Source organism: Littorina saxatilis, linkage group LG2, assembly GCF_037325665.1.
Source record: "Littorina saxatilis isolate snail1 linkage group LG2, US_GU_Lsax_2.0, whole genome shotgun sequence".
Lineage (NCBI taxonomy): Eukaryota > Metazoa > Mollusca > Gastropoda > Littorinimorpha > Littorinidae > Littorina > Littorina saxatilis.
The window spans coordinates 46074675-46099597 of record NC_090246.1 but is presented as its reverse complement, the minus strand read 5'-3'; the positions used below and the strand labels follow the sequence as shown (position 1 = coordinate 46099597).

General features: G+C 43.5%; 1 protein-coding gene across 1 annotated transcript in view; it reads left to right on the top strand.

Moving 5' to 3' along the window:
* LOC138955282 (caskin-2-like) overlaps window positions 1-24923 on the top strand; it is a gene marked incomplete in the record, with an annotated part of 215475 nt that overhangs the window by 146770 nt on the left and 43782 nt on the right. The window contains 2 exon segments of the mRNA XM_070326917.1: window positions 20926-21037; window positions 21241-21894. Of these exon segments, the coding sequence (XP_070183018.1) occupies window positions 20926-21037; window positions 21241-21894 (766 nt within the window).

Here is a 24923-nt window from a genome sequence, read left to right as displayed (position 1 = left end):
AATCCAAACATATCATATCTATATGTTTTTGGAATCAGGGACAGATAAGGAATAAGATGAAATTGTTTTTAAATCGATTTCGGAAAATTAATTTTAATCGTAATTTTCATATTTTTAATTTTCAGAGCTTGTTTATAATCCAAATATAACATATGTATATGTTTTTGGAATCAGAAAATGACGAAGAATACGATGAAATAGTTTTGTATCGTTTAATAAAAAAATAATTTTAATTACAAGTTTCCGATTTTTAATGACCAAACTCATTCATTAGTTTTTAAGCTACCAAGCTGAAATGCAATACCAAAGTCCGGGCTTTGTCGAAGATTGCTTCGCCAAAATTTCAATCAATTTGATTGAAAAATGAGGGTGTGACAGTGCCGCCTCAACTTTTACAAAACGCCGGATATGACGTCATCAAAGGTATTTATCGAAAAAATGAAAAAAATGTCCGGGGATATCAGTCCCAGGAACTCTCATGTCAAATTTCATAAAGATCGGTCCAGTAGTTTAGTCTGAATCGCTCTACACACACACACGCACAGACAGACACATACACACACATACACCACGACCCTCGTCTCGATTCCCCCTCTATGTTAAAACATTTAGTCAAAACTTGTCTAAATGTAAAAAAGAAGAAAAATTCATCCCATTCATTCAGCATTTCTTGGCATATATGGGACACACTACCGAGGTAATCAGGCGATATTAGTCGTTCAATGTCTTCGTGGAAGTTTCTTATTTCGCCTTAATGAAATCCTATGCCTCAAAAATGTGTGCCCTGAAATGAAATACAGAACCGCTGACATTTGTGTCATTATTTCTTTTATTCTTGTTTACAAACTCCGAATGAAAAAATACCTGATATATAAATGGAAAAGTACTGTGTTAACGTCAACTATTGATCACGGAATAGTTCCTGCCGCGACCTCGACAAATAGTCGCTTCATCAGCGGTTTTGTGTTTCTCTCTCCGGAGATTCTTTTGCTTCAGACGTTTGCGAGAAAGAAGACATCATTTCCTGTGTCGTGACGTGCGACAACTCTATTGCACTTACCTTTCGATTTCTTGTGAATTCTTGTATCCTCTGATATTCTTGGCGAACGGCAAATGCAGTAACGGCACAAGCTCGTATACGGTACTCGATGCACTAAGATCTGCTCATAGTCAAAACCGATCTGATCCTTAATTCGTGTAGCTCATTTGACGCTACCTTGCAACACCTTGCTTCGCCTACCCATGCCGTAAATTATTCGGACTATGGTGGCGTAATAAAACCAACAATCTTTGATATAAAAAGAAGCCCAACGATGCAAGAATCAGTGGGTTTTTTTTATGCAGAAGTCAGTGATTTTGCAGTTAAAAGTGCCGAATAACAAAATCAAAGTATCAGTTAAAACTTCAGGCCCTGGTGGATTGGCGGTTGCAAGACGATTATGGTGAATAATGTAAAAGAATCAGTATCAACGATGATTACAGTTTTAGCATGCCGTCATAACAATAGTTAACCTATTGGGTGTTAGTGTGAAGCATTTGACACAGAAAACAGCGCTGTAAATCTTAATTATCCATGATAATACGTTGTAAATTTTACTTTCGCTGTGATTTATGTGATGTGTCACCATACCTGCTCCCCACTCGAATCCAAACGGAAAGGTATGAGACGGTTCTTCCACTTCAAACAGCACGCCGCACTAACCCGCAACACCTACCCGGAAACACGATCGCCCTGCCGGCGGGGTGGACTTTTCGAATCTTTAATCCCCTTATAGGCCTTGCTACTAGAGGCTTACTGTAAAAGGTTAAACGACTTGTTTTGAGTGTTGTTATTTGGAAAGAAGCTTAAAAGCCCTACAGATTTAACTAGCTAATAGAAACAGCCATGTGTCCTTCTTTACATAATGAGGCGTATTGGAAAGCGAGATTATTATATCGTGGCCGGGTTTTGCACATGCACACATACGGTAAAATTCTGATTCAAAATGATGAGCATCTAAATATCTATAGGCCTAGTGTTTGCTTATGTTTTGATGAGGGCATGGGCTTGAATAGATAATGTATTTGGTACGAATTGCCAGTTCACTAATAAACACTCCTTAAACATATTGCATTACAATGTATTTAACACACGAGGCATTGTCATGAATTAAGTATGGTACGAGTTCTCAGGTGAAACACAAAACAGAAACGGGCATGTCCCGTAATCCGCCAAGACAGCTCAAAAAGTACAGCGCTGTCCTACCCCTCAACCATGTCTTTCCCTGTCTTTTCTGAGCTAGGAGGTCACGCCGGTGAGCATCCTGACGCTGTCTGACAGTTTCCCCCTCTGTGTGATGAAGTGCCAAGGGTTATTTCGGTGACAAGTTTTTTTTCTCCTTGAAAACAGGAAAAAGAACACAGAGCGAACATTGAATACCTGCTTTGGTTCAGTTCCTGGTGCGGCATTGTATATGCCTGTCGTTTTTGAGTCACTTGAGAAAAAGTGACTCTATGTAATCGGTCAGTGTTAGTCTGTCCGGCCGGCCGGCCGTCCGTAGACACCACCTTAACGTTGGACTTTTCTCGGAAACTATCAAAGCGATCGGGCTCATATTTTGTTTAGTCGTGACCTCCAATGACCTCTACACTTTAACGATGGTTTCGTTGACCTTTGACCTTTTTCAAGGTCACAGGTCAGCGTCAAAGGAAAAATTAGACATTTTATATCTTTGACAAAGTTCATCGGATGTGATTGAAACTTTGTAGGATTATTCTTTACATCAAAGTATTTACATCTGTAGCCTTTTACGAACGTTATCAGAAAAACAAGGGAGATAACTAGCCTTTTCTGTTCGGCAACACACAACTTAACGTTGGGCTTTTCTCGGAAACTATAAAAGTGACCGGGCTCAAATTTTATGTGAACGTGACTCATTGTGTTGTGAATAGCAATTTCTTCCTGTCCATCTGATGCCTCATATAATATTCAGAACTGCGAAAGTGACTCGATCGAGCGTTTGCTCTTCTTGTTATTTTTTATTTTTGTTATTTTTAGCATGCTTCATATCTTTCCTTCATTCACACGAGGGCAGAACAAGGTCGAGTCACTACACCACGCCTTGACTGCAAAATCAGTGACAGTTTGTTCGAGGTCTGTGCGCAGTGGTTTTGGACATGAATGGTGTCAGGTTTAGCGGTTAGACCAAATGTGTACATTCTGTTGTGTATACAGCAACAATTTTTTCCTGTATCATCCCTTTTTTCATGTACCCGTGACATTGATGTTGAGGTATTTCTTCCAAGTGAAGGAGGTTGTGTGGCGTCTGAGAAATGAGCATTAGATGTTGACCGGCAGAATGATGCCAAAAATAACTTGTGAGTGTGCAACGAGCGTTCCGCGATTGTTGGGGTGCTGCTTGGACATTTTGTCGTCAAGTCTTGCAACTTTTGAAGACACCTGGTCGTCGATAAATCCAGATATATTTTTAGGACCAGTAGCGCTTAGCCTATACCAAACGGCGTCCGTCCGTTTGTTGCAAAGGAAAGTTAGTCCAAAAATATTCTGAGGGCCACTTCTGCACAGATTCGGGGGTGTTCGTCTTTGCAGTACAACAGATTTACAGATTGAATGATGAGTGCACGAATTTGAGTTCCATTTGCGACGAGCAAGTTGGCAGCGAGGGCAGGGACACGACCCGATGACAAGGGGAGTCATGTCACCGTTGCTGAGGTCAGGTGAATAAAGCATTTCGTCACTGTTTGCTTTGGCGCCCTCGCCTCTCACCCTGTTGTGCTCTGCACGCCTGTGTTGGGGCCTCAGTGCCGGGTGGATTGGAATGGGGGGACAGCCTACACGCAACCCGCTTGACAGAGGAATGTGTGCCCTGATTGCTATAGTTGCAATGAATGTGTGACGACCGTGTGTGTTTTGGGAAAACCCCTTTACTCATCGCCGTGTACACGTGATACGTGACAATCATCATTAGGCCGGATTAAGCCAGCAGGGCAAAAGGGTCTGTGAACTGTTTTGGCTGTTACACCAGTCACGTCCAAGTTAGACGGCTAGTGGCACGGCTCTAGCACGATTGCGGAAGCAACAAAGATTTGCTTCGACTGAGTGATAGTTGATGAATCCATTTTCAAAAAGTGTAAAGAAGGTGGAACGAATTCAAATAGCATGTGATTAAAGAAGGCGGCGCCAATTCAAATATCGTGTGGTTGATTAAACAAAATTATCGTGCTCAATTTAACTTCAAAGTCGATCTCTCAGCATGCAGGCGTTTTCCCCCCTGGTCCACCTGATGCCAGAGTGATTCAACTCATTCTCGGAGTGTGCAGGCGCAAAGTGCCAGAGGCGAAACAAGTGGGAACGGAGGTTCGCACTGCAGAAACTGCATTTGTCACTTCTCGACAGTGACATAAAATCGAAGCTGGGTCGTGTTTGAGTGTGCATTACTCATCGCGCGGTTAGTTTTTTCTGCCCTCAGACCGCCAGACGGAAAGACACTGTGGCTGGAATTTTATTGTTGGCAGTGTTGTAATCTCGTGACGAGTTGGCAGTGTTCCTTATAGTGTCAACAGCGTAGTGAAGCAATCTGTCGGCTAACCACGTAGGGATATATACTGTATATGTACACACAAGTAGGCAGCAGTCGTTTTTACTTCATATATATGTGTTTAAACATTGGATAAGACATGCAGTGAGAGTTGTCGTAAGCTTTTCATACTCTTAAGCTTTTCTTCCTTCCCATGTGCTTACAATTTGAATAGATGAAACATGCAGTGAGAGTCGTCATGACTCATGAGCAGTTTAGACTCGTTCTTACTTTACAGGTGCTTACAATTTGTTGAAACACACAGTGTGTGTTGTCGTAAGCTGTTTTAAACTCGTTCTTACTTCACAGGTGCTTAAAATTTGATAAAACATGCATCGAGTGCTGTCATAAGCTGCGTTAGACTCGGTGACTTTTTTCCAGCCCTGTCGACAGACAAGGGGTTGCCGGGGCACACAGCAATAGCCCGACAGGAGGCGAGCCATTGAATCCCAGGTGTCAGACGTGCGGCGCTGCAGGTGACAAAAAGCCAGTGTTAGGGCCAGGTATAAAGCCCCGCCATTCATTTGACGCACTTTATTCACTTAGCTCGCGGCCCGCCGGATGTTTTATACAAAAAGAAGGGCGTGTATGGCTTCAGGAACGTTGAAAACTTAAAGTCGTCTTTGATCGACAAAGATCGTGGTGTAATGTGTTTTTGTTGGCGCAGTATAACCCGGTATCATAGCCTATACTACAAAGACGGAAAATCGAATTGACAAGAATCGGGGTGAAAAAAAATCACTGTGTTAGAAGTGTCAGAAGTCCTTGGTTCTCACGACTCTTGGGGCTGATGCCCGAGAGTTATGATCTGTAATCAGACAACCAGGTGTTCTAAATAAAAAAAAATAGAATCAAACAGCTAGGTAGTCTTAGTCAAAACGGGATGATCACCCAGGTGTTCTAAGCCATAACGGGAATCGAACAAGGGCTCGAACTCGAAGCCATAACGGGAATCAACCAGGTGCTCCAAGCCAGAACTGGAACCGTCGACTGTGAAGCCAGATATCTTTTGTGCGCCTGTTGTTCTGCAGAGAATAACAATTGACGCTGAATAATTCCTGCCACCCAAGACGCCTGTCTGTTGCGTGCCCTATGGAGTACAGTCGATCAATGACTCCTGCATAATAGGTGGACTGAGCTTTTTACACAACACAGCCATTAACACGAGTTGAAATTACAGTTGATGTCATTTTAAAACAAGCTCCGAGCTATTAAAGAAAGCCGCGGTGATTTATTGGTGCAGGGACTCTAATCTTTTAAAGTGACAGGTTGAATCCTAGGTGTTATGTTTCTACAGGTCAGTGTGACACCTGTTGTTCCCTTCTCACCTTCGTTCTGATAATGTAGAAAAATGATAAATTATGACGCCTGTCGAAACTCCAACAACACACAGCGCTGTATAACTTGAAGGCGATAAATGAGTAGTGCTGTCGAAACCTAGACAGTGCACATACTTGTGCAAGTGTCTTGACTACAGGCCTTGCTTGCTGTCTTGTCTTGGATGTTCGTCTGTAGGATTTCAAGGTGTAAAGTGCCGCTATGATTTAGGTGGCTAGGTATTAGCATGATTTAAATGGCTGACTTTAAAAAAGGCTGGCTGCCCGAAAAGCTGTGAACGTTGTTTAAGTCTGTGTTTTTTTGAAAGGAGGGCAAACACATGATATACGACGTTGACATTAGCATTCCTTCGGCAGTGACGCGAATAGCTCTTTCTCGGTGGGAATGAACGAGTTGTTTGTATTGAAAACCGAACGGTGTGGATAGTCCAAATGGTGTGATTGCATTTCAAGGTGTCCTTGCACAGTGCATGCAACGTGCACAGTGTGTCTCTGTACCCTTGCTGTGCTTTCAACAAAAACAAACATTCTGGTTGGACATTTATTTCCCCTTTTGGTGTCACTTTAGTTATTTTTAAATCGACACCCCCGCCCCGCCCTCCACTATTGACAAAAAGAGTTATTCTGACACGCAGATTTGGACGAGTCTTTCGAGTCTGTAGTGTACTGGCAAGAGGTAAGCAAAATAAGCTATAAAAACAAGTTTGACGCGTGTGTTGTACGTCATTGTAAGTTTAATACTCAACCGTGGGAGGAGGGACCAATGCAACAGCTTGTGTATAAATTGCTTCCCTCTTGCATCAGTGTTTGCATCAGACAGAAATGTTTAATAAACAGAAAAACGTGGTGAATCATGGAATCCCAGCTTGAATTTGATACATACTGTGGGCCAGTTTAGTTCATAACAGATTTAAGCTCAGAGCAAGAGAGCCTTTGCAAGCAGGGCGGTTAAGTTAGTCTCTTGTTGTTTACGAACGATGTCGGTTGAGTGAGATCAATTTGGTTAGTCTCTTGTAGTGTACAAACATTTTCTTGGAATAAATGTCAGTGTTTAAATAAAGTAGCTTTCAATGTACTTTTTCAGCTTGAGTACGCTTTTGACGTTTGCCCTACTGCCTTTGGCTTACTTGTTGGCCTACTTTTTTTCTTACGAAACTGTCAAGAATTTTGGAATTTGCTCTGTGATTCGCAGGATATACAGGTGAAAGTTCCAGGTGACACGAAGCACACATTGAACAATCTGTTCGTTCATAGAAGGTCAAATGTCAGCGTCTGCTCTTGCACAAAAGCAGGTGTAACACTTGCTGTGCGCTTTGTGTTGGTGTGACATTGTGATTGCGGACACTGTTGGCAGGAATCAAAGTTCTGACCTATGTGAATACTGGTATGTGCAGAGATCCAGATGCTCATTTGCGATGAAGAACTATACAGATGGAGGACAAGATGCTATTTTTTCCACAGGAGTTGAGAGTACTAAAAGCAAAATACTTGCGAGCGAGGACAACAGATTGCTGAAGACAAGGCACTTTGCACAGTGATGTGACTGCTGAATTTAAGACTGTAAAGGTATTCTCTGAAGAATAATACGACCCTGATGATATACCTATGTGCTGCAGATAAAACACTTATCCAGCATGCACAATAACTGAGTGTTTTCTGCAAAAACTGACCAGTCTCTCTCTGCTGAACCTGCAACTCACGCTTATCCGAGAAAAACAAGCGCTGGACATATGCACATGTTTTCATTATAGGTTAAACTCTGTTGAAAAGAAGACACTTATCAAGGGGTATCAGAGTGACGAATAACAATCAACTAACAAACGATAACAGATTGTGCTGAACACAGAACACAGAACACAATACGACTACAAAAGTGTCTATATAGAGCGAGAGAATATCTCGAACAAAGACTGTGTAAGTTGGCGGACTGTTGAGCACGAAAGAGGCCAGAAGTATGAGCAAGGAACAGTCTTCACTGGGGTGCGGATGCTGGTCACGTAGGTCCCGCAAGGTGAGCCATTGCTTGTCGTCAGGCCAGCACAAGTGTGTGGATACTGTTGTTTCCTGGCTTTGCTGCACCTTGTCCTAGCTTTGTAGCTCTTGTCAGTCTTTCTCGTACGTCTGTCATACCTTGTCGAGTTTTAATTAACACAGCGGAGAAGATTTGTTTTTGGTATGTTTTGGTACACTCTGTCTGTCAGGCTCTCTCTCTCTCTCTCTCTCTCTCTCTCTCTCTCTCTCTCTCTCTCTCTCTCTCTCTCTCTCTCTCTCTCTCTCTCTCTCTCTCTCTCTCTCTCTCTCTCTCTCTTTCTCTCCCTCTCTCTCTCTCTCTCTCTCTCTCTCTCTCTCTCTCTCTCTCTCTCTCTCTCTCTCTCTCTCTCTCTCTCTCTCTCTCTCTCTCTTTTCCCAAGTGTGTTTTTCACGCTTTCCAAGTGTGTTTTTCACGCTTTCCAAGTGTGTTAATTTCACGCTTTACAACGTATTGTCCTTTTCACCCATGAAAAGTTAGCTGATTGCAAGATTTCGGGGCTGTCTGGCTTTAGTGATCGGCGTTGAAACCTCGGCGATGACAAATTCAAAACAGTATTTTTTATGGCGTTTTCGTGTTCTGCTGCCTTCACTTTCCGAGCTCCGATGCTGAGGAACATGTTTCTCCTGTCGGCTTTTCCATCATTGTTTTACGCAGAACACCCCCCTACCTCTCTCTCTCTCTCTCTCTCTCTCTCTCTCTCTCTCTCTTTCTCTCTCTCTCTCTCTCTCTCTCTCTCTCTCTCTCTCTCTCTCTCATATTATCATTAGATTAGTCCCTCCCAAGGGCGAGGGCTGGATGTAAAAAAAAAACACCTGTTTGCTCATATACCAATACCCTCGTTAATAAAGAATTTCTCTCTCTCTCTCTCTCTCTCTCTCTCTCTCTCTCTCTCTCTCTCTCTCAAAATTGCAAACCATTGTGATATCAGTTATGCGTTGATTGTTACAGTTACATCTCAGGGATCCCCAAAGTCAGTGTGCGTCCCTGCGTACTGTACGCACTTGAAGTCGGAAACACGTACCAGAAATTCATGGAGGGGGCCCCGGGGAGACACATTAAAACTGAATAGAGCGGGTCCTTGGACACACTTCATATGCGTTATCATGCGCACTACCAGTACTGTTTAAAAAAAAAACGCTCTGCCAGATCTGTACTGATGCACGTTTAGGGAGGTTATCTTACTCATGTGACCATACTGTTTTAGTAAAAGTCTCAGTTTCAAAAATTCCGGTTTAACTTTGACATTTCCCCCCGCGGGTTAGGGGGAAGAATTTACCCGATGCTCCCGAGCATGTCGTAAGAGGCGACTAACGGATTCTGTTTCTCCTTTTACCCTTGTTAAGTGTTTCTTGTATAGAATATAGTCAATTTTTGTAAAGATTTTAGTCAAGCAGTAAGTAAGAAATGTTAAGTCCTTTGTACTGGAAACTTGCATTCTCCCAGTAAGGTAATATATTGTACTACGTTGCAAGCCCCTGGAGCAAATTTTTGATCAGTGCTTTTGTGAACAAGAAACAATTGACAAGTGGCTCTATCCCATCTCCCCCCTTTCCCCGTCGCGATATAACCTTCGTGGTTGAAAACGACGTTAAACACCAAATAAAGAAAGAACTTTGACATTAGCGCTCAATGGGGGTATAAGTCGGCGAGAAATGTGCGGCCTTCCAAAAGCAAGTGCCTCCTTGTCTTTGGACCCTCTAAAGTTCCTCTGAGGGGATCCAAGGACTCCATACAAACTAACTTGAAGTTGCGGGTCCAGGTAACCTCTTGGTCGAGCGTTCGTGGGGAGCCCGGCATCTTTTTGTGTTTTCGTTTGGTTGTTTTTGCCCTAATGGGCGAAGGCTTATTGTAAAAAAAGCAGCAACTGCTTATTATAACCCTCATAAATAAAAATGTTTCTTGCCTTATCTTCTCTGTTTGTCTGCCTATGTGTGTGTCTCTCTGGGTGTGTTGCGCGGTCTAGGACGTTTGTACGATGTACGTGTGTGTTTTCCAACAGCAGAAACGCTCGCTCGCCGGTCATGGACATTTTTACCAAAGCCGTATCGGTTTCTTCAAGATTTGAAGAGTCACACAATATTTACGTTGGTATAGCTTCTGATAAGCAGTTCAGAATGTTTTGATCGAAATCACCATGCAAAGCATTGTTAGGAGGATATAATGAAAAGCAGTACTCTTCACCCCCAATCGGGAGCGAGAATCGCCGTGTAAAACATGCTGAGAAGGAAGGTGGCTTGAATGACTTTGCAATACTCTTCAAACCCATATCATTTTCCTAGCATATCAGTTGACTCTGGCAGGATGCGCCAAGAGGAAGTGCTCTACCTGTTTTCACGACGAATTGAAACAGCTCTCTGAAGATCTCCGGTTCATCCGTTGAATAACGACCACGAAAGAGCTGAGTTGCAGTTAAGTGTACACAATGTAGTCGTGTACTGTTTCACCGTCTCCAAGAACGCTCCTTCTTTCAAGTGGAAAATTGCTTCTCGTCGTGTCTGGGAGTTAAAAGCGCTGTTAGTGGCCCTCGTCTATTGGATTTATGCTGGGGGTTAGTCAAGGGTTTTGCTCAGGAGATAATGAAGACATCAACAGCTCTGCTCGTTATCATCATCGTCTAGTGCCACCCCCCCCCTCTCTCTCTCTCTCTCTCTCTTTCTCTCTCTCTCTCTCTCTCTCTCTCTCTCTCTCTCTCTCTCTCTCTCTCTCGTTTGTGTGTTTGTGTGTGTGTGTGTGCGTGCGTGCGTGCGTGTCAGACGTGAGTAAACGAGGATCTTCAGATGCATAATAAAGCATTAGAAACCGGCCGTAGAAGTGATGATACCTATGGTCAAGGCCGCATTATCACTTCAAAAATAACGTGCATGAAACCTTGGTGAATGTATTGATGATGAAAACATGGCTTCCCGCGGTGTTCTTTCTTCGACGTAATCTGATGATATTCAATCGATTCATATTGGCCACGCTTCTTCGCAGCAAACAGTTCCTGAATGCAGAAAGCGATGGATGTTCTTACAGAACTAAAATGGCCATCATGCTACAAACGGCGGAAATGCCTTCAGGGCGGGGAGGCATACATATGACCGACCCGGGGCAATTATTTTTCTTTAGGCTGTGTATGTCATGTGTTTTATTTGGCAGGCAAAGTGCTATACACGAAGAGCAGGTACTGAGTTAGCTTTCAGGAAAAATTCTGCAGTCGATCGCAGTTCCTATTAACTGAAGGTTGAAGTTTGGGACTAGAATCCAGCTGTAGAGAAGAGCTCGTGCAATTTCCCTGGCACGTCGATTGGAAAAGAAAAGCTATATAGCGGCGCCGAGTCAAAGACAAATTGCTCTTTGGAAAACAAGCGTGGAATGTAATTAGAGCGCGAGGTGTAAGCTGACTTGAATTTGTCTAGTTTGCTTTGACAGTTTGCCAGCACGTTGTCACCGCCTTTTCAGAAAAATGGATGTGATTGCACCATGCACTCACTACCGGCGTCGTTCTGCTTTTGGTGGCAAGAAGCGTCAAACAAAAACATTTTTTATGCTTAAACTCAGTTGTTTTTCTTTTGTGTAAGTTCATGTTGGTGTTTGTTTGTTTTTTAAGCAAAGAAAAAGTTAATGTGTTTTGGATGGAAAGAAAGCCTTTTCTCAAGGTTTCTTTAATTTCAGGTTGTTTTTTCAAGATTCAGGTGTCAGAACCACAATAGCGTTTGCTGTCAGTAAAGTAGCAGAAAAGAAAAGAAAAAGATATCATGCAATGCCTTTAAATGACGCTATGATGATTCAAGCTTGCCTTGAGATGGCAGACTGAGTACAGTGAAACCCCTCACTCACCACACCACCCCCATTTAAACACAAGACCCTATTTTTTACATTTAGTCAAGTTTTGACTAAATGTTTTAACGTAGAGGGGGGAATCGAGACGAGGGTCGTGGTGTATGTGTGTCTGTGTGTCTGTGTGTGTGTGTGTAGAGCGATTCAGACTAAACTACTGGACCGATCTTTATGAAATTTGACATGAGAGTTCCTGGGTATGATATCCTCAGACGTTTTTTTCATTTTTTTGATAAATGTCTTTGATGACGTCATATCCGGCTTTTCGTGAAAGTTGAGGCGGCACTGTCACGCTCTCATTTTTCAACCAAATTGGTTGAAATTTTGGTCAAGTAATCTCCGACGAAGCCCGGACTTCGGTATTGCATTTCAGCTTGGTGGCTTAAAAATTAATTAATGACTTTGGTCATTAAAAATCTGAAAATTGTAAAAAAAAAAAAATTTATAAAACGATCCAAATTTACGTTCATCTTATTCTCCATCATTTTCGGATTCCAAAAACATATAAATATGTTATATTTGGATTAAAAACAAGCTCTGAAAATTAAAAATAGAAAAATTATGATCAAAATTAAATTGTCGAAATCAATTTAAAAACACTTTCATCTTATTCCTTGTCGGTTCCTGATTCCAAAAACATATAGATATGATATGTTTGGATTGAAAACACGCTCACAAAGTTAAAACGAAGAGAGGTACAGAAAAGCGTGCTATCCTTCTCAGCGCAACTACTACCCCGCTCTTCTTGTCAATTTCACTGCCTTTGCCATGAGCGGTGGACTGACGATGCTACGAGTATACGGTCTTGCTGCGTTGCATTGCGTTCAGTTTCATTCTGTGAGTTCGACAGCTACTTGACTAAATGTTGTATTTTCGCCTTACGCGACTTGTTTTCATAATGTTTGTACATTTACCTCCCTCCCTTTGAAGACCTGTTTTTATTATATTTGGAGGTCGTAAGTGGGGGTGGGGAACTGGGAGTGGTTCCTCTGTTATAAGCTTGTTTTGGAGCTGAGCATTTTGCGAAGATGCATGCAAATCAACAAGATCGGTAAAACTTGCCCGTGTCGTTATTGTTCGTATTGACCCAGCTGATGCGGCTAAACGAGGGGAATAAAATGGCTGTCTGGGGCCAACAGGAAGAGTAAATAGCGGAGGAATGTGCACGCGCGAGAGAGAGAGAAAGAGAGAGAGAGAGAGAGAGAGAGAGAGAGAGAGGGAGAGAGAGAGATAGATAGAGAGAGAGAGAGAGAGAGAGAGAGAGAGAGAGAGAGAGAGAGAGAGAGAGAGAGAGAGCGAGAGAGATTTGATACTTTAGAATTGAAGTTGAAAGCTTGACCTTACTGCTGCAACACGTACAGAATATATCAGTGGTACATATCATAAACATAGCAAAGCCAATCATTGATAAGCTTTCAGAGGAGGGTGAGGTTAAAAAGGGAGAGACATACACGGGTGTGTGTGTGTGTGGGGGGGGGGGGGGGCATGCGGATGCCCCTTTCTTGGTTTGCATATATTTTAACCCCTGTTCTTGTTCCTCCTACGTCAATGAAGTTTCTACCGCAGGTGTCTGTCTGTTGATTTTGACCCCTTGACGTACCGTAGTTGCCCTTTTGGGCTCCAGGCGGGTTGGAAGGTTGGAGGGAGCTACGGAGTCCGTGCAGCCCAGATTCCTTCTCTTCACTTTTCATTCCTTTGTCAAGACAACTCAGAGCGGCATGCAGGTAAAGGTAAACGCAGGTAAACACCCAAACCTACCGGTACAGTCACGAAGTTGGCAAGAGCTTAACTCGCGTTCCAAATGCAAATGGATTTCCTCCCGGCTCCTGGAAGTATTGAGTTTGTTTGCGTCTTGCGTGGCCTCGACGTGTGGGTGACGGTCACAAGTGGCGACTAGGTCAGTGGGGTCACACGAGTGACACGCTATTTCTGGTCAAGTTGTCCTTTCTGCCTTACTGTAGACACTTCGTTCCGATCCGTGTGGAAAGACTTTGAGCGCCCTGTTTGCCCAGTTTCTTTAAATGTCAGCTCCATTCATGTGATGTTTATAGATTTATTTATTTTTAAGGATCGTGACTGCTTCTCAATTGCTTCTTTCTGAAATGTTTCAAAGATTGGAGGGGGGAGGGGTGTTAGTATTGTCCATTTGTGACTTTGATTTGGCGTTTATCCGCTCCCTCCCCATCATCATCTCATATTTGCTTTTCTCTCCATGTAGCCCACTCACCCGCTCCCCTTCTTCCCTTTTAGCGAGACAAAGCTTTAAGCTTACTTGATGTCACTTACGTCATTTGTGAACCTAACAGGACAAACTCAAAGCTATTAACTCTACCGATTCCTGACCAGCATATGACTTGGGGGGGGGGGGGGAGAGCTAATCCTGCAAAATGCTCCTGTGATGTCTTTGGAACCTGTATGCATCACCCTTTGATTTGGCATTGGAAACAACAGTACGTCCTGGCATCTTCTGGTGATTGTCATTGTTGCTTCGTATGTGCTTCTCTGGTCTGTTGCTAAAATATTCAGCATTTTCAGCTTTTGTCGTCTTGTTTATGATTTGTCTTGCGTACCCAGGATGCATTCGGGATTGGTGGAATTGCAGAGATCGGTGCCGTGTGTTTATCTCCTTTTTCTTCATCACAACCAGCGCATTGTTATTTCCAGCCTCTTGTTTATATATGCATATAATATATATATCTCTTGTTCGTCTATCTTGCTCCTGGTTCTTACAGCCTATGCAGCTCATAACTGTGGTTGGTGTTCATTGTTCCCAGACAAGTGGTTTTGTGCAAAGCAGCCTTCCAGCCATCTTCGCCATTCCCCTTGCCCTACAGGATGCATCGAGTGGAGGGCAAACCCTATCGGCAGACGACCGCCAAGCATCGAGCCAACCGGCTTTACTGACAGTCCAGATCTTCCTGATATCGTACTGTGTTTTTATTCGTGCGGGGGGCCCCCTCGCTGACATTTCTCCTTAATCAGTGCCGCTTAATCCTCTTGACCCGGCGAGGTGGGGATTGGAGGCATTAGTCTCAGGTGTAGGTAATGTGTCGGGGGCTGTGTGGCTGGCTTGTATCATCCTCACAAATCTCGTCCTTGCTGTTGCTGATGAAAACAACTCAGAGGCTGGGAGGTGGGAGATAAGACACAGCGTACGAATTTAGTCCAGTTTGATCTGGTTTCGTTAGTAGCAGCGTAGCAGAATTATATGCCCAGCTGGAACATAGTGAGTTAGGCCGGGTGCAGTAGGTCGGTTTAGGCCAAATTACGCACTCCAGAGGGAAATAAAAAGATTGAAACGGCATTTTGTAATTTGTTCTTCTAATGGTTGGTTTTTGGTTGTTCATGTTCCTTCAACCTATTTAGCTATTCGGGACGTTCTTTTCATAAAGCATAATCGAAAACAAATGTAATTATTCTATACTCTTTTCTTTTAGTGCTTTTGGAAACTGAAAACGCACACTTGAGATTGTTATTCCTGAATAATGTAACACGGGTATTGTTCAGGCTGTGTAGATTCGGGTGTTTTGGTCTTTCCTTGCCGGTGTAACACGAGAAAATTACTCCCACGAGATTTTTACTCCGGAGTAAAGATTTCGTACGAAAATGTTACTCCCTTTACGAAAAAAGTACCCCCCGCGGGTTAGGGGGAGTCCCATATTGGTTGGGACGAGAAAGAATTTACCCGATGCTACCCAGCATGTCGTAAGAGGCGACTAACGGTTCTGTTTCTCCTTTTACCCTTGTTAAGTGTTTCTTGTATAGAATATAGTCAATGTTTGTAAAGATTTTAGTCAAGCAGTATGTAAGAAATGTTACGTCCTTTGTACTGGAAACTTGCATTCTCCCAGTAAGGTCATATATTGTACTACGTTGCAAGCCCCTGGAGCAATTTTTTGATTAGTGCTTTTGTGAACAAGAAACAATTAACAAGTGGCTCTATCCCATCTCCCCCCTTTCCCCTATCCCATCTCCCCCCTTCCCCCGTCGCGATATAACCTTGAATGGTTGAAAACGACGTTAAACACCAAATAAAGAAAGAAAGAAAGACGAAAAAAGTACTCCCCCATTACACGAGAACATTACTCCCCACGACAGGTGAGTTCCGAGTAAACATTTCGTACAAAAATGTTACTCCCCTGACGAATAAATAACGAAATAATTACTTCACCCTAACACATAACGAGCAATTTAACTTCCCATTCCAAGTGTACGAAATGTTTACTCCCTTGTTAGTCTTGGTGGTGGAAGGGGAGGAGGGAGGGTAGCGCGACATTCGTTTGTGCGAGATCACATTGGCATTAACCCTTCGCCCGCATCCCATTTTCGCATACGAGATTTTTTACTGGAAGTGAAAAAAATGGGAAGTACAAATTTCGTGGAGGGAGTAATTTTTTCGTGCCTTGGGGAGTTCTTTTCTCGTACGAAAGGTGAACTCGGAGTAAGAATTTCGTACGAAATTTTTTACTCCGGAGTAAATTTTTCGTGGATTAAAAATTTCGTGTTACACCGGCGCTACAATTGTTCTTAGAATCCCGTGCTCTAGTATCTTTGCAGCGTCTATTTGTTAGATTCGGAAGAGACTTTCTACCGAAAATTGGTTCGTGCAAACTCTATTGACACTGGTATCGTCGAGCGTGATCTGCAGCTGTTTCCACGGCAATACATGGTACCATCATGAGAGTTAATCAATAGACTGTGAACTATGGGCACGGTGAACAATTGGCCTGTCGATCTTCAGTGCATTTGTTGGCCAAATATATAGGAGAGGGGGAGGGGGATTCGAGTCTAACGCAGAAAAGAAAAGTGTTTACTGCTAAAAAGATTAACTCTCATGTGTGTGTGTGTGTGTGTGTGAGGAGGGGTGACAGAAAGGCAGACAGACAGACAGACAGCCAGAATGTATTGGTTTCCAAACATTGGATTATCTCCAGTAAACGTCACAGGGAATCAAACACTTGTTCTGCCAATTACCCGTTACTTTTTTTTTCAGTTTTCCTATTCTATTAAGCACCCACGGAATGTTTCTCCTGTTGACGTACATTATTTTTGGAGAGCGAACCAAACAGTTAGTGGGTTTGACGTTCGCACGCTTGAGTTGGAGACTCTCAACGTTTGAGAACTATCGTTAATCACTTTGGTCTTGTCTGTGTGAATTCCGCTGGGAGACGGTTTTGTTTCTGCATTGACACTTTCTGTCTGATTGTCTGCCTGCGTGTTCTGTGTGTTTAGTCTGGCTGGATGGCTGAGCGTGTTGCTGGAAAATGCATATAAGGGAAGAAGACAAAAGAGATACCGGAGATGAAAAGAAAAGTGAGGTGAGGTGAAAATATGGTGCTCTTGTAGTTGCTGATCATTTTGTTTCGGTCCCACATTTCCTTGCCCTTCCTCCTACGCTGATGTTTCCATGTTGGATTGGAAGGTCACCAAATATTTTGCGCATTGCGAGTTCATGAGCTGTGTCAGAACTTCTAATTTTTCATTGCCTTTCTATTTCCATTGCCTTGGACAAGGAGAACTCTTATTGATGTATTGGAACTACATCATTTAAGTGAAAACTTAAGTTCTGCTGAAGGAAACATCACTGGTTTCTTATGTTTGCGACATAATAAAACTTAACTGTTGCGATCGCGGTGCCTTTATGCAGTTGATGATCGCTAGTCGAGCAAAGTTAATGAATACCAAGCGTTATCAGCGTGGCTTTGAGCTTCAGAAATCAAAATCTGTTTTATTCGGCACGGGCTTGGAATCGTTACACACATGCACCCAGCGCCCCCCCCCCCCCCCCCACAACCACACACAACCACGTAATCCGTGTCCAGAGAGTATGTGTGTGTGTGTGTGTGTGTGTGTGTGTGTGTGTGTGTGTGTGTGTGTGTGTGTGTGTGTGTGTGTTTTAGACGGAGACAGAGAGAAAAGGCCAGACTGTGATCTCTTATATAAATACAATATTTAATCCTGTCATCTACTTGACATAATTATGTTTGTGCACACCCGCCAAAGGACGCAGCTTTAGACAGACAGCAATTATCTGACCCGACGAGGTAAACAAGCCTGCCATCTGACGTCTCGCGTCAACGTTCAGTGCGTTCATCTCACCCACATGGTGAAAAACATGGACACACGATGTGACAAAAGCGTCATCAGCAACAGCTGTGTTTACATGTCTACGCCTTCGTCAATACTTATTTGACTGACACACGCCCCACATCATCTGAAACGCACGTCCGGGGGATACAAATACTACATCAGCAACACAGGTGTCAATAGTATTGCATCATCGCGAAGAGAAAGAGTGTGTGTGTGTGGCACATAGCTTCAGAAGGGGAGGGTGAGTGTGTGTGCGGTTGCATCATCACAACATGTTTTGCGTGAGTGTATGCCGAGACAGCTTGTAAATTATACAAACCTCTATTGAGTTCACGCACGCACACTCGTTTGATATGCAAGATGGCTGTGATGATGCAACATGGTGTTTATGTGAAGTTGTAATACATGTCGCGTAGGAGAAGTAAACAAGTCGCGTAAGGCGAAAATACAATATTTAGTCAAGTAGCTGTCGAACTCACAGAATGAAACTGAACGCAATGCCATTTTTCAGCCAGACCGTATGACTCGTAGCATCGTCAGTCCACCGCTCATGGCAAAGGCAGTGAAATTGACAAGAAGAGCGGGGTAGTAGTTGCGCTAAGAAGGGTAGCACGCTTTTCTGTACCTCTCTTTGTTTTAACTTTCTGAGCGTGTTTTTAATCCAAACATATCATATCTATATGTTTTTGGAATCAGGAACCGACAAGGAATAAGATGAAAGTGTTTTTAAATTGATTTGGACAATTTAATTTTGATAATAATTTTTATATATTTAATTTTCAGAGCTTGTTTTTAATCCGAATATAACATATTTATATGTTTTTGGAATCAGCAAATGATGGAGAATAAGATAAACGTAAATTTGGATCGTTTGATAAATTTTTATTTTTTTTTTACAATTTTCAGATTTTTAATGACCAAAGTCATTAATTAATTTTTAAGCCACCAAGCTGAAATGCAATACCGAAGTCCGGGCTTCGTCGAAGATTACTTGACCAAAATTTCAACCAATTTGGTTGAAAAATGAGGGCGTGACAGTGCCGCCTCAACTTTCACGAAAAGCCGGATATGACGTCATCGAAGACATTTATCAAAAAAATGAAAAAAAACGTTCGGGGATTTCATACCCAGGAACTCTCATGTCAAATTTCATAAAGATCGGTCCAGTAGTTTAGTCTGAATCGCTCTACACACACACACACACACACACACACACACACACACACACACAGACACACGCACATACACCACGACCCTCGTTTCGATTCCCCCTCGATGTTAAAATATTTAGTCAAAACTTGACTAAATATAAAAAATAGAAATAAAAACCGTGCACGTACATTATATTCCCCGAGTTGAATCAAACCTTTAGACCCACCAGACAGAAATAAATAAATCCAAAAATGTTAAAACAGAAACTAAGACAAAAGCAACCCATTCATATAAGTATTCCACTTATTGCTCTTAGTAACGTTTCTCTAAGACACGCAGTAATACCACACACATATAATTGCCTTTCTCTATCCTGAACAAAATCCACCGTTTATGCAAAGGGTAGGAGACGGTTGCCAACTTGGTCGTCCAGAAAAGTCTCTAAAGATTTCTCATCCATTTCCATTTTCATCCTGCGCCTGAGGACGCAGTGTAGCGGGAAAGTTACCTCCTTGGAGGGGCGCCCAGACAATCCTGTATGAGACACGCGCTTTTCCAGAGTTGCTCTCTTTTCCCAGACAGTTGGAACAAATCGAATCCGATTTGGATTGAGTCTTTGTCTTTGAAGCGCTTGTCGTTTATTCGGCCTTGGCGCGAAAAGCAAAGCTGTGTGTGAAAATGGCGGCGTTTTCTCCCTGGACCGGCCGAAAAGTCCTTGCGGCCTGGTAATTTAGTTCTGCAAGTTAAAAACAGGAGACAAAGAGCTAAAGCTGTTCCTTTCATGTGACAGTGCAGTAGAATCACCGGGAATGTATTGCCTGGGGATTTCAGCAGACAAACTTCAGAGAAATCGCATAGGAAGTTGTTGTCCGTCGAATTATTCAATCAACGGCTCAAGCCCATCGCGGAAGAATTACGAGAGAAGAATGGGAGACTGTATACAGGGAACGACTGGAAGCTCTTGCTCCTGAAACTGACTCACACACGACACGCTTGCACATCCACGCAAACAAACACCAATACACACACACACACACACACACACACACGCGCACAGTTGCCAGTACCTCCAACACACCCACACGTACCAAAGCTGTTAGCACTTCCATTGGCGCTGTGACCTTTCCAAAATATCTTAAACCAATTGTATGACTGAATTTCGTGTTGATACCCCCCCTCCCCCCTACACACACATACACACACTAACACACATGCGCACGCGCCACGACTAAAACGGTATTCCTACGCTCGGACCATAATCCAGATAAAGCCTCAGCTCTCTTCAGCACCGGCAAACACAAATCCTTATTCTTCCCAACTCCATCTATGGCCTCCATGAAAACACTCACTGAGGATCGTATACACTCGCAGCCATCCGACCATAATCACAACTAACGACTGATACTGTGACGATTTACAGCCTCCACCCGTCGCAGGGGACAAATTCGACCATCTCTATTCGGTGGCGATGTCAGACATGTTGTCAGAACGTAGCTCTTTTCACAAGTGCCGCCATTTACGCCTGCAGCAGGAAAATCCGAAAATAAACCGAGAAGGCGGGTGATCATTTGGTTTTTGTGTCTTTCAGTATTTGTTTTGTGATTATGCCTTTCATGGCTTGCAGCTGAAATGCATTCAGGACATGAGCGAAACCAAAAGACTGAAAGGTCCAGCGACGGTATTGAAGAGGAGGGGGGGGGGGGGTAGTGTGTGAGTGTATGAAAGAGAGGGGGGCGTGTTTGACAATGGATGTCATACTGGAAGACAAAATCACTTTGGGTCCAATGGTATTTTACGAATAAATGGTTTCTCGGCAAAATTTCAAACATGAACGTGTCAACATGAGGAACCGAGCTTCCGTTACTGGCTAAATAGATAGCAGGGCTAGTATTGTAAGGAAGATGTGTCTGTGTTGCAGGTGCTGGAACAGCGCGGGGACGGGCAGTGGAAGGGCTATGTAGTGCAGGAAGGACGCATGGCCAAGACCGGCGTCTTCCCCGCTAACCACGTCGTACTCGTCGATGGACAAGGTCAGTGTCATCAGTGTCTGTCATTCCTTTTGTGTTTGTGACAACGGTTGCATACCGAGTATACCACTCTTAGTCTATTGTATGAAGAAACGCATTCAATTGTGCAAAGAACCGCGCATACTAAAGCACGTTCATCGAAGTGACATTCCTCCTCGACAGATTGTTTTGTCAATGTTTCACAGTGTTTTTCGTGGTGTTTACAGCTCTAAAGCAGCAGAGCAAGGGGCCTCAGGTGCCGGACCTGCTCAACCGCGGTCCCTACTTCAACCACAACGGCCACCTGCACCACAACGGCTACGGACCGCCCACCACGGCCGGCGACAGCACCTCCATCAGCTCCTCCAGCACGGACGACAGCTACCCGCCGCCCCCCTACATCACCAACGCCTTGGGACCTCCGTCTAGCCCCGCCTTCACTTTTGGCGGGGGTGGGCCTCCTCCTAGCCCGGGTGGGCATCACCAGCACCAGAACTCGTATGGAGTACCTCACAGCCCCGCTCACTTCCAGTACTCAGTGCCTCCCAGCCCCGCCCACGGTCCTAACGGAGTCCCTCACAGCCCCGCCCACGGTCCAAACGGAGTCTCTCACAGCCCCGCCCCCGTTTTTCACGGAGTGCCTCATAGCCCCGCCCACAACGCCCACGGTGTGCCTCACAGCCCCGCCCACAACACCCATGGAGTACCTCACAGCCCCGCCCACGGTTTCGGAGTGCATCCTCCACACAGTCCCGGGCCTCATTCCTATGGAGTAGCTCCGCCCGCCAGTCCGGGATACCACCCGGGGGGAGTGCACCCACCCCACAGCCCTGGCCTCGGGTATGGATACCTGCCTGGCTTTCCCGTCACTGGTCACAAAGGTAAGTTAGTCATGCGAGAAGTGGGAGTGTTTCTGTATTGCGACTTTCGTTGGTGTTTCATGCGATGTTGTTTCACTGCAGACTGGAAGCCAGTGTTTTCATCAGATCAGTGTGTGAATGATGCTAGGTGGTATAGCTGAGAATGATAATCTCATGTGTTTCTGTATGTTTACACGTCTATGTGTATGTTTTCGGCAACCCCACGCACTGTGCAGTTTCGGGAGGGGTGGGGGATGTTCTTCTCAATAAATCATCTCACGTCCAGTGGCTTCAACAGTGCGCATAATGAATTACATTTGTTGTGGATCTACGAGGGATCGATACCAGCTTTCAATTCACCAAACATCCAAAATCCCTCGTTTGCAAGCTTTAAACGCTATTTCAGTTTTCACTTTTGGGTTCACAGCATCCTCGTATCGATTTCCTGTCAGTGCAAGATGAACGGACGCAAACATGTGAGTGCACTAGGGCTGGTGCACTTTTCATTTGCTGTCTAGACACCTCATTTGTAACCCTTCGATCGGCGTTATGTAGACAGTATCCGTTTTATTAATCTCTCGTTACTGGTGTTAGTTTTCATTTTGCTTCTCAAATTGACCAGTCTTTGATCCTTTCCTCTTTAACTGTACAGCAAAACTCAGATAGATACTAAATTATAACAGCATTCGACTCATGACAGAGACGAAACGTCCTTCAGTGGTGGGCGGAACTCAGACAGATACTAAATTATAGGAGCATTTGACTAATGATAGTTTAAAGGAGAGACGAAACATCCTTCAGTGGTCGGCGGTTTTGAAGGTTACCACAAAACTAGGCAGGCAACAAGTGACAGGCAACCGGCGAGCGGGACGTGAACAAGGCTGAAACGTGCAACGCCTTCTGGATTTCTGCGATTCCGAGGCGGATAATTCCAGACTAGCAGGCACGATTTCTTGCTTAATCTGTTGACAGAGCTGTTCACGTCTTTCTCGCCGAGCATGTTCGGAGCGGCTGTTGTGCCATTTCCACCTCGCCCTTCGTCCTGATTTTGTTATTCTGAGCAAGGTTTTCCTTGTCGATTGACTGTATTTTAAAGCGCTTTTCAATCCTTTAGACTCCGCTTCTACTGCGTGTTGGGTGCCGTTACTTTGTCTTGTGTTTCTTGGTTGGCGTTCAGGATGTAGCCATTTAAACCTTGATCAAAGGAGGTATATTTTGTAAGTCGTCGTTTTTACATTTAGTCAAGTTTTGACTAAATGTTTTAACGTAGAGGGGGGAATCGAGACGAGGGTCGTGGTGTATGTGTGTGTGTGTGTGTGTGTGTGTGTGTGTGTGTGTGTGTGTAGAGCGATTCAGAGAAAACTACTGGACCGATCTTTATGAAACTTGACATGAGAGATCCTGAGTATGGTATCTCGAGACGTTTTTTTCATTTTTTGGATAAATGTCTTTGATGACGTCATATCTGGCATTTTGTAAAAGTTGAGGAGTACTGTCACACCCTCATTTTTCAATAAAGTTGATTGAAATTTTGGTCAAGCAATCTTCGAGGAAGGCCGGACTTTGGTATTGCATTTCAGCTTGGAGGCTTAAAAATTAATTAATGACTTTGGTCATTAAAAATCTGAAAATTGTAAATAAAGTTATTTTTTTATAAAACGATCCAAAATTACATTTATCTTATTCTTCATCATTTTCTGATTCAAAAAACAGTTATATTCGGATTAAAAGCAAGCTCTGAAAATTAAAAATATAAAAATTATGATTAAAATTAAATTTCCGAAATCGATTTAAAAACAATTTCATCTTATTCCTTGTCCGTTCCTGATACCAAAAACATATAGATATGATATGTTTGGATTAAAAACACGTTCAGAGAGTTAAAAAGAAAAGAGATATAGCGTGCTATTCTCCTCAGCGCAACCGCTATCGCGCTTTTCTGGATTGTTAATTTCACTGCCTTTGCGACGAGCGGTTGACAGACGATGCTACGAGTGTACGGTCTTGCGGAAAAAATGCAATGCGTTCAGTTTCATTCTGTGAGTTCGACTGAGCTTGACTAAATGTTGTATTTTCGCCTTACGCGACTTGTGTTTTTGTATTTTTGTTTTTTTATAGGAGGAGGAATTGTTAATTGTCGTCATATATGGGACAAGCGGAAAAACTAATGGTGGGGGCTGGATTTTCTAACAGCTTGGAACTGAATACTTCTTTCACAAATTTCCAGTATTTTTCTGACGCGGTTGGCATGAAGTTGAATATGCCTGCGTTGTCGTTTGTGACTGTATCACACACACACACACACACACACACTGCGCGTACGCACGCACACACGCTCTCTCTTTCTCTCTCTCTCTGTCTCTCTCTCTGTCTCTCTCTCTGTCTCTCTCTGTCTCTCTCTCTCTCTGTCTCTCTACCCCCTCCCTCCCTCCCTCCCTCCTTCCTCTGCTCCTCCTCCTCCTTCCGATTACTCTCTTGCTTGGGGTGAAAATATTCAGTGACCCGCATAGTGTGAAAATGGACACAAGCAGCAAGGCGCAAATGTGCCCGAAATGAGCGCTTCGATCAGCGGACCCAGTAGTTCTGTTTCCATTCAGTACAACAAGAGTTCGCCGAAGCGTGCGCACAAAAGAACTTTCCATTGATCCTAGTGTTGTCCTGGGATGACCCTTTCAGAAAGAAGACTGTTCTGCTTGCCGAGGGTTAATGAAAGATCGTTGCTGATCTGAATTATCGAAAGACGCTTCTTATTCTTCGCCGATTCTGACAAAGCATGGATGTTGTAGCGTTGGTAGTCGGCAAATAAAACCACAAAAAAAGGGGAAGCCAAGGACTTAGTTAAACTTCCAAAATGTGCCGAAACTTTTAACAACGATTTCAGCAAATTTGCTGAAGGAAATAAATCCTTGTAACATCCGGGCGATATTTAGCGTGCCTCGAAGAAACGGGAAAACCTTTCGTCAGTACAGTTTTGGCTGAAACACTAATATACACTCAGAATTTAACGATATGAATCAATCAGTCAATAATTTATTGAGTCTTAGAATTTA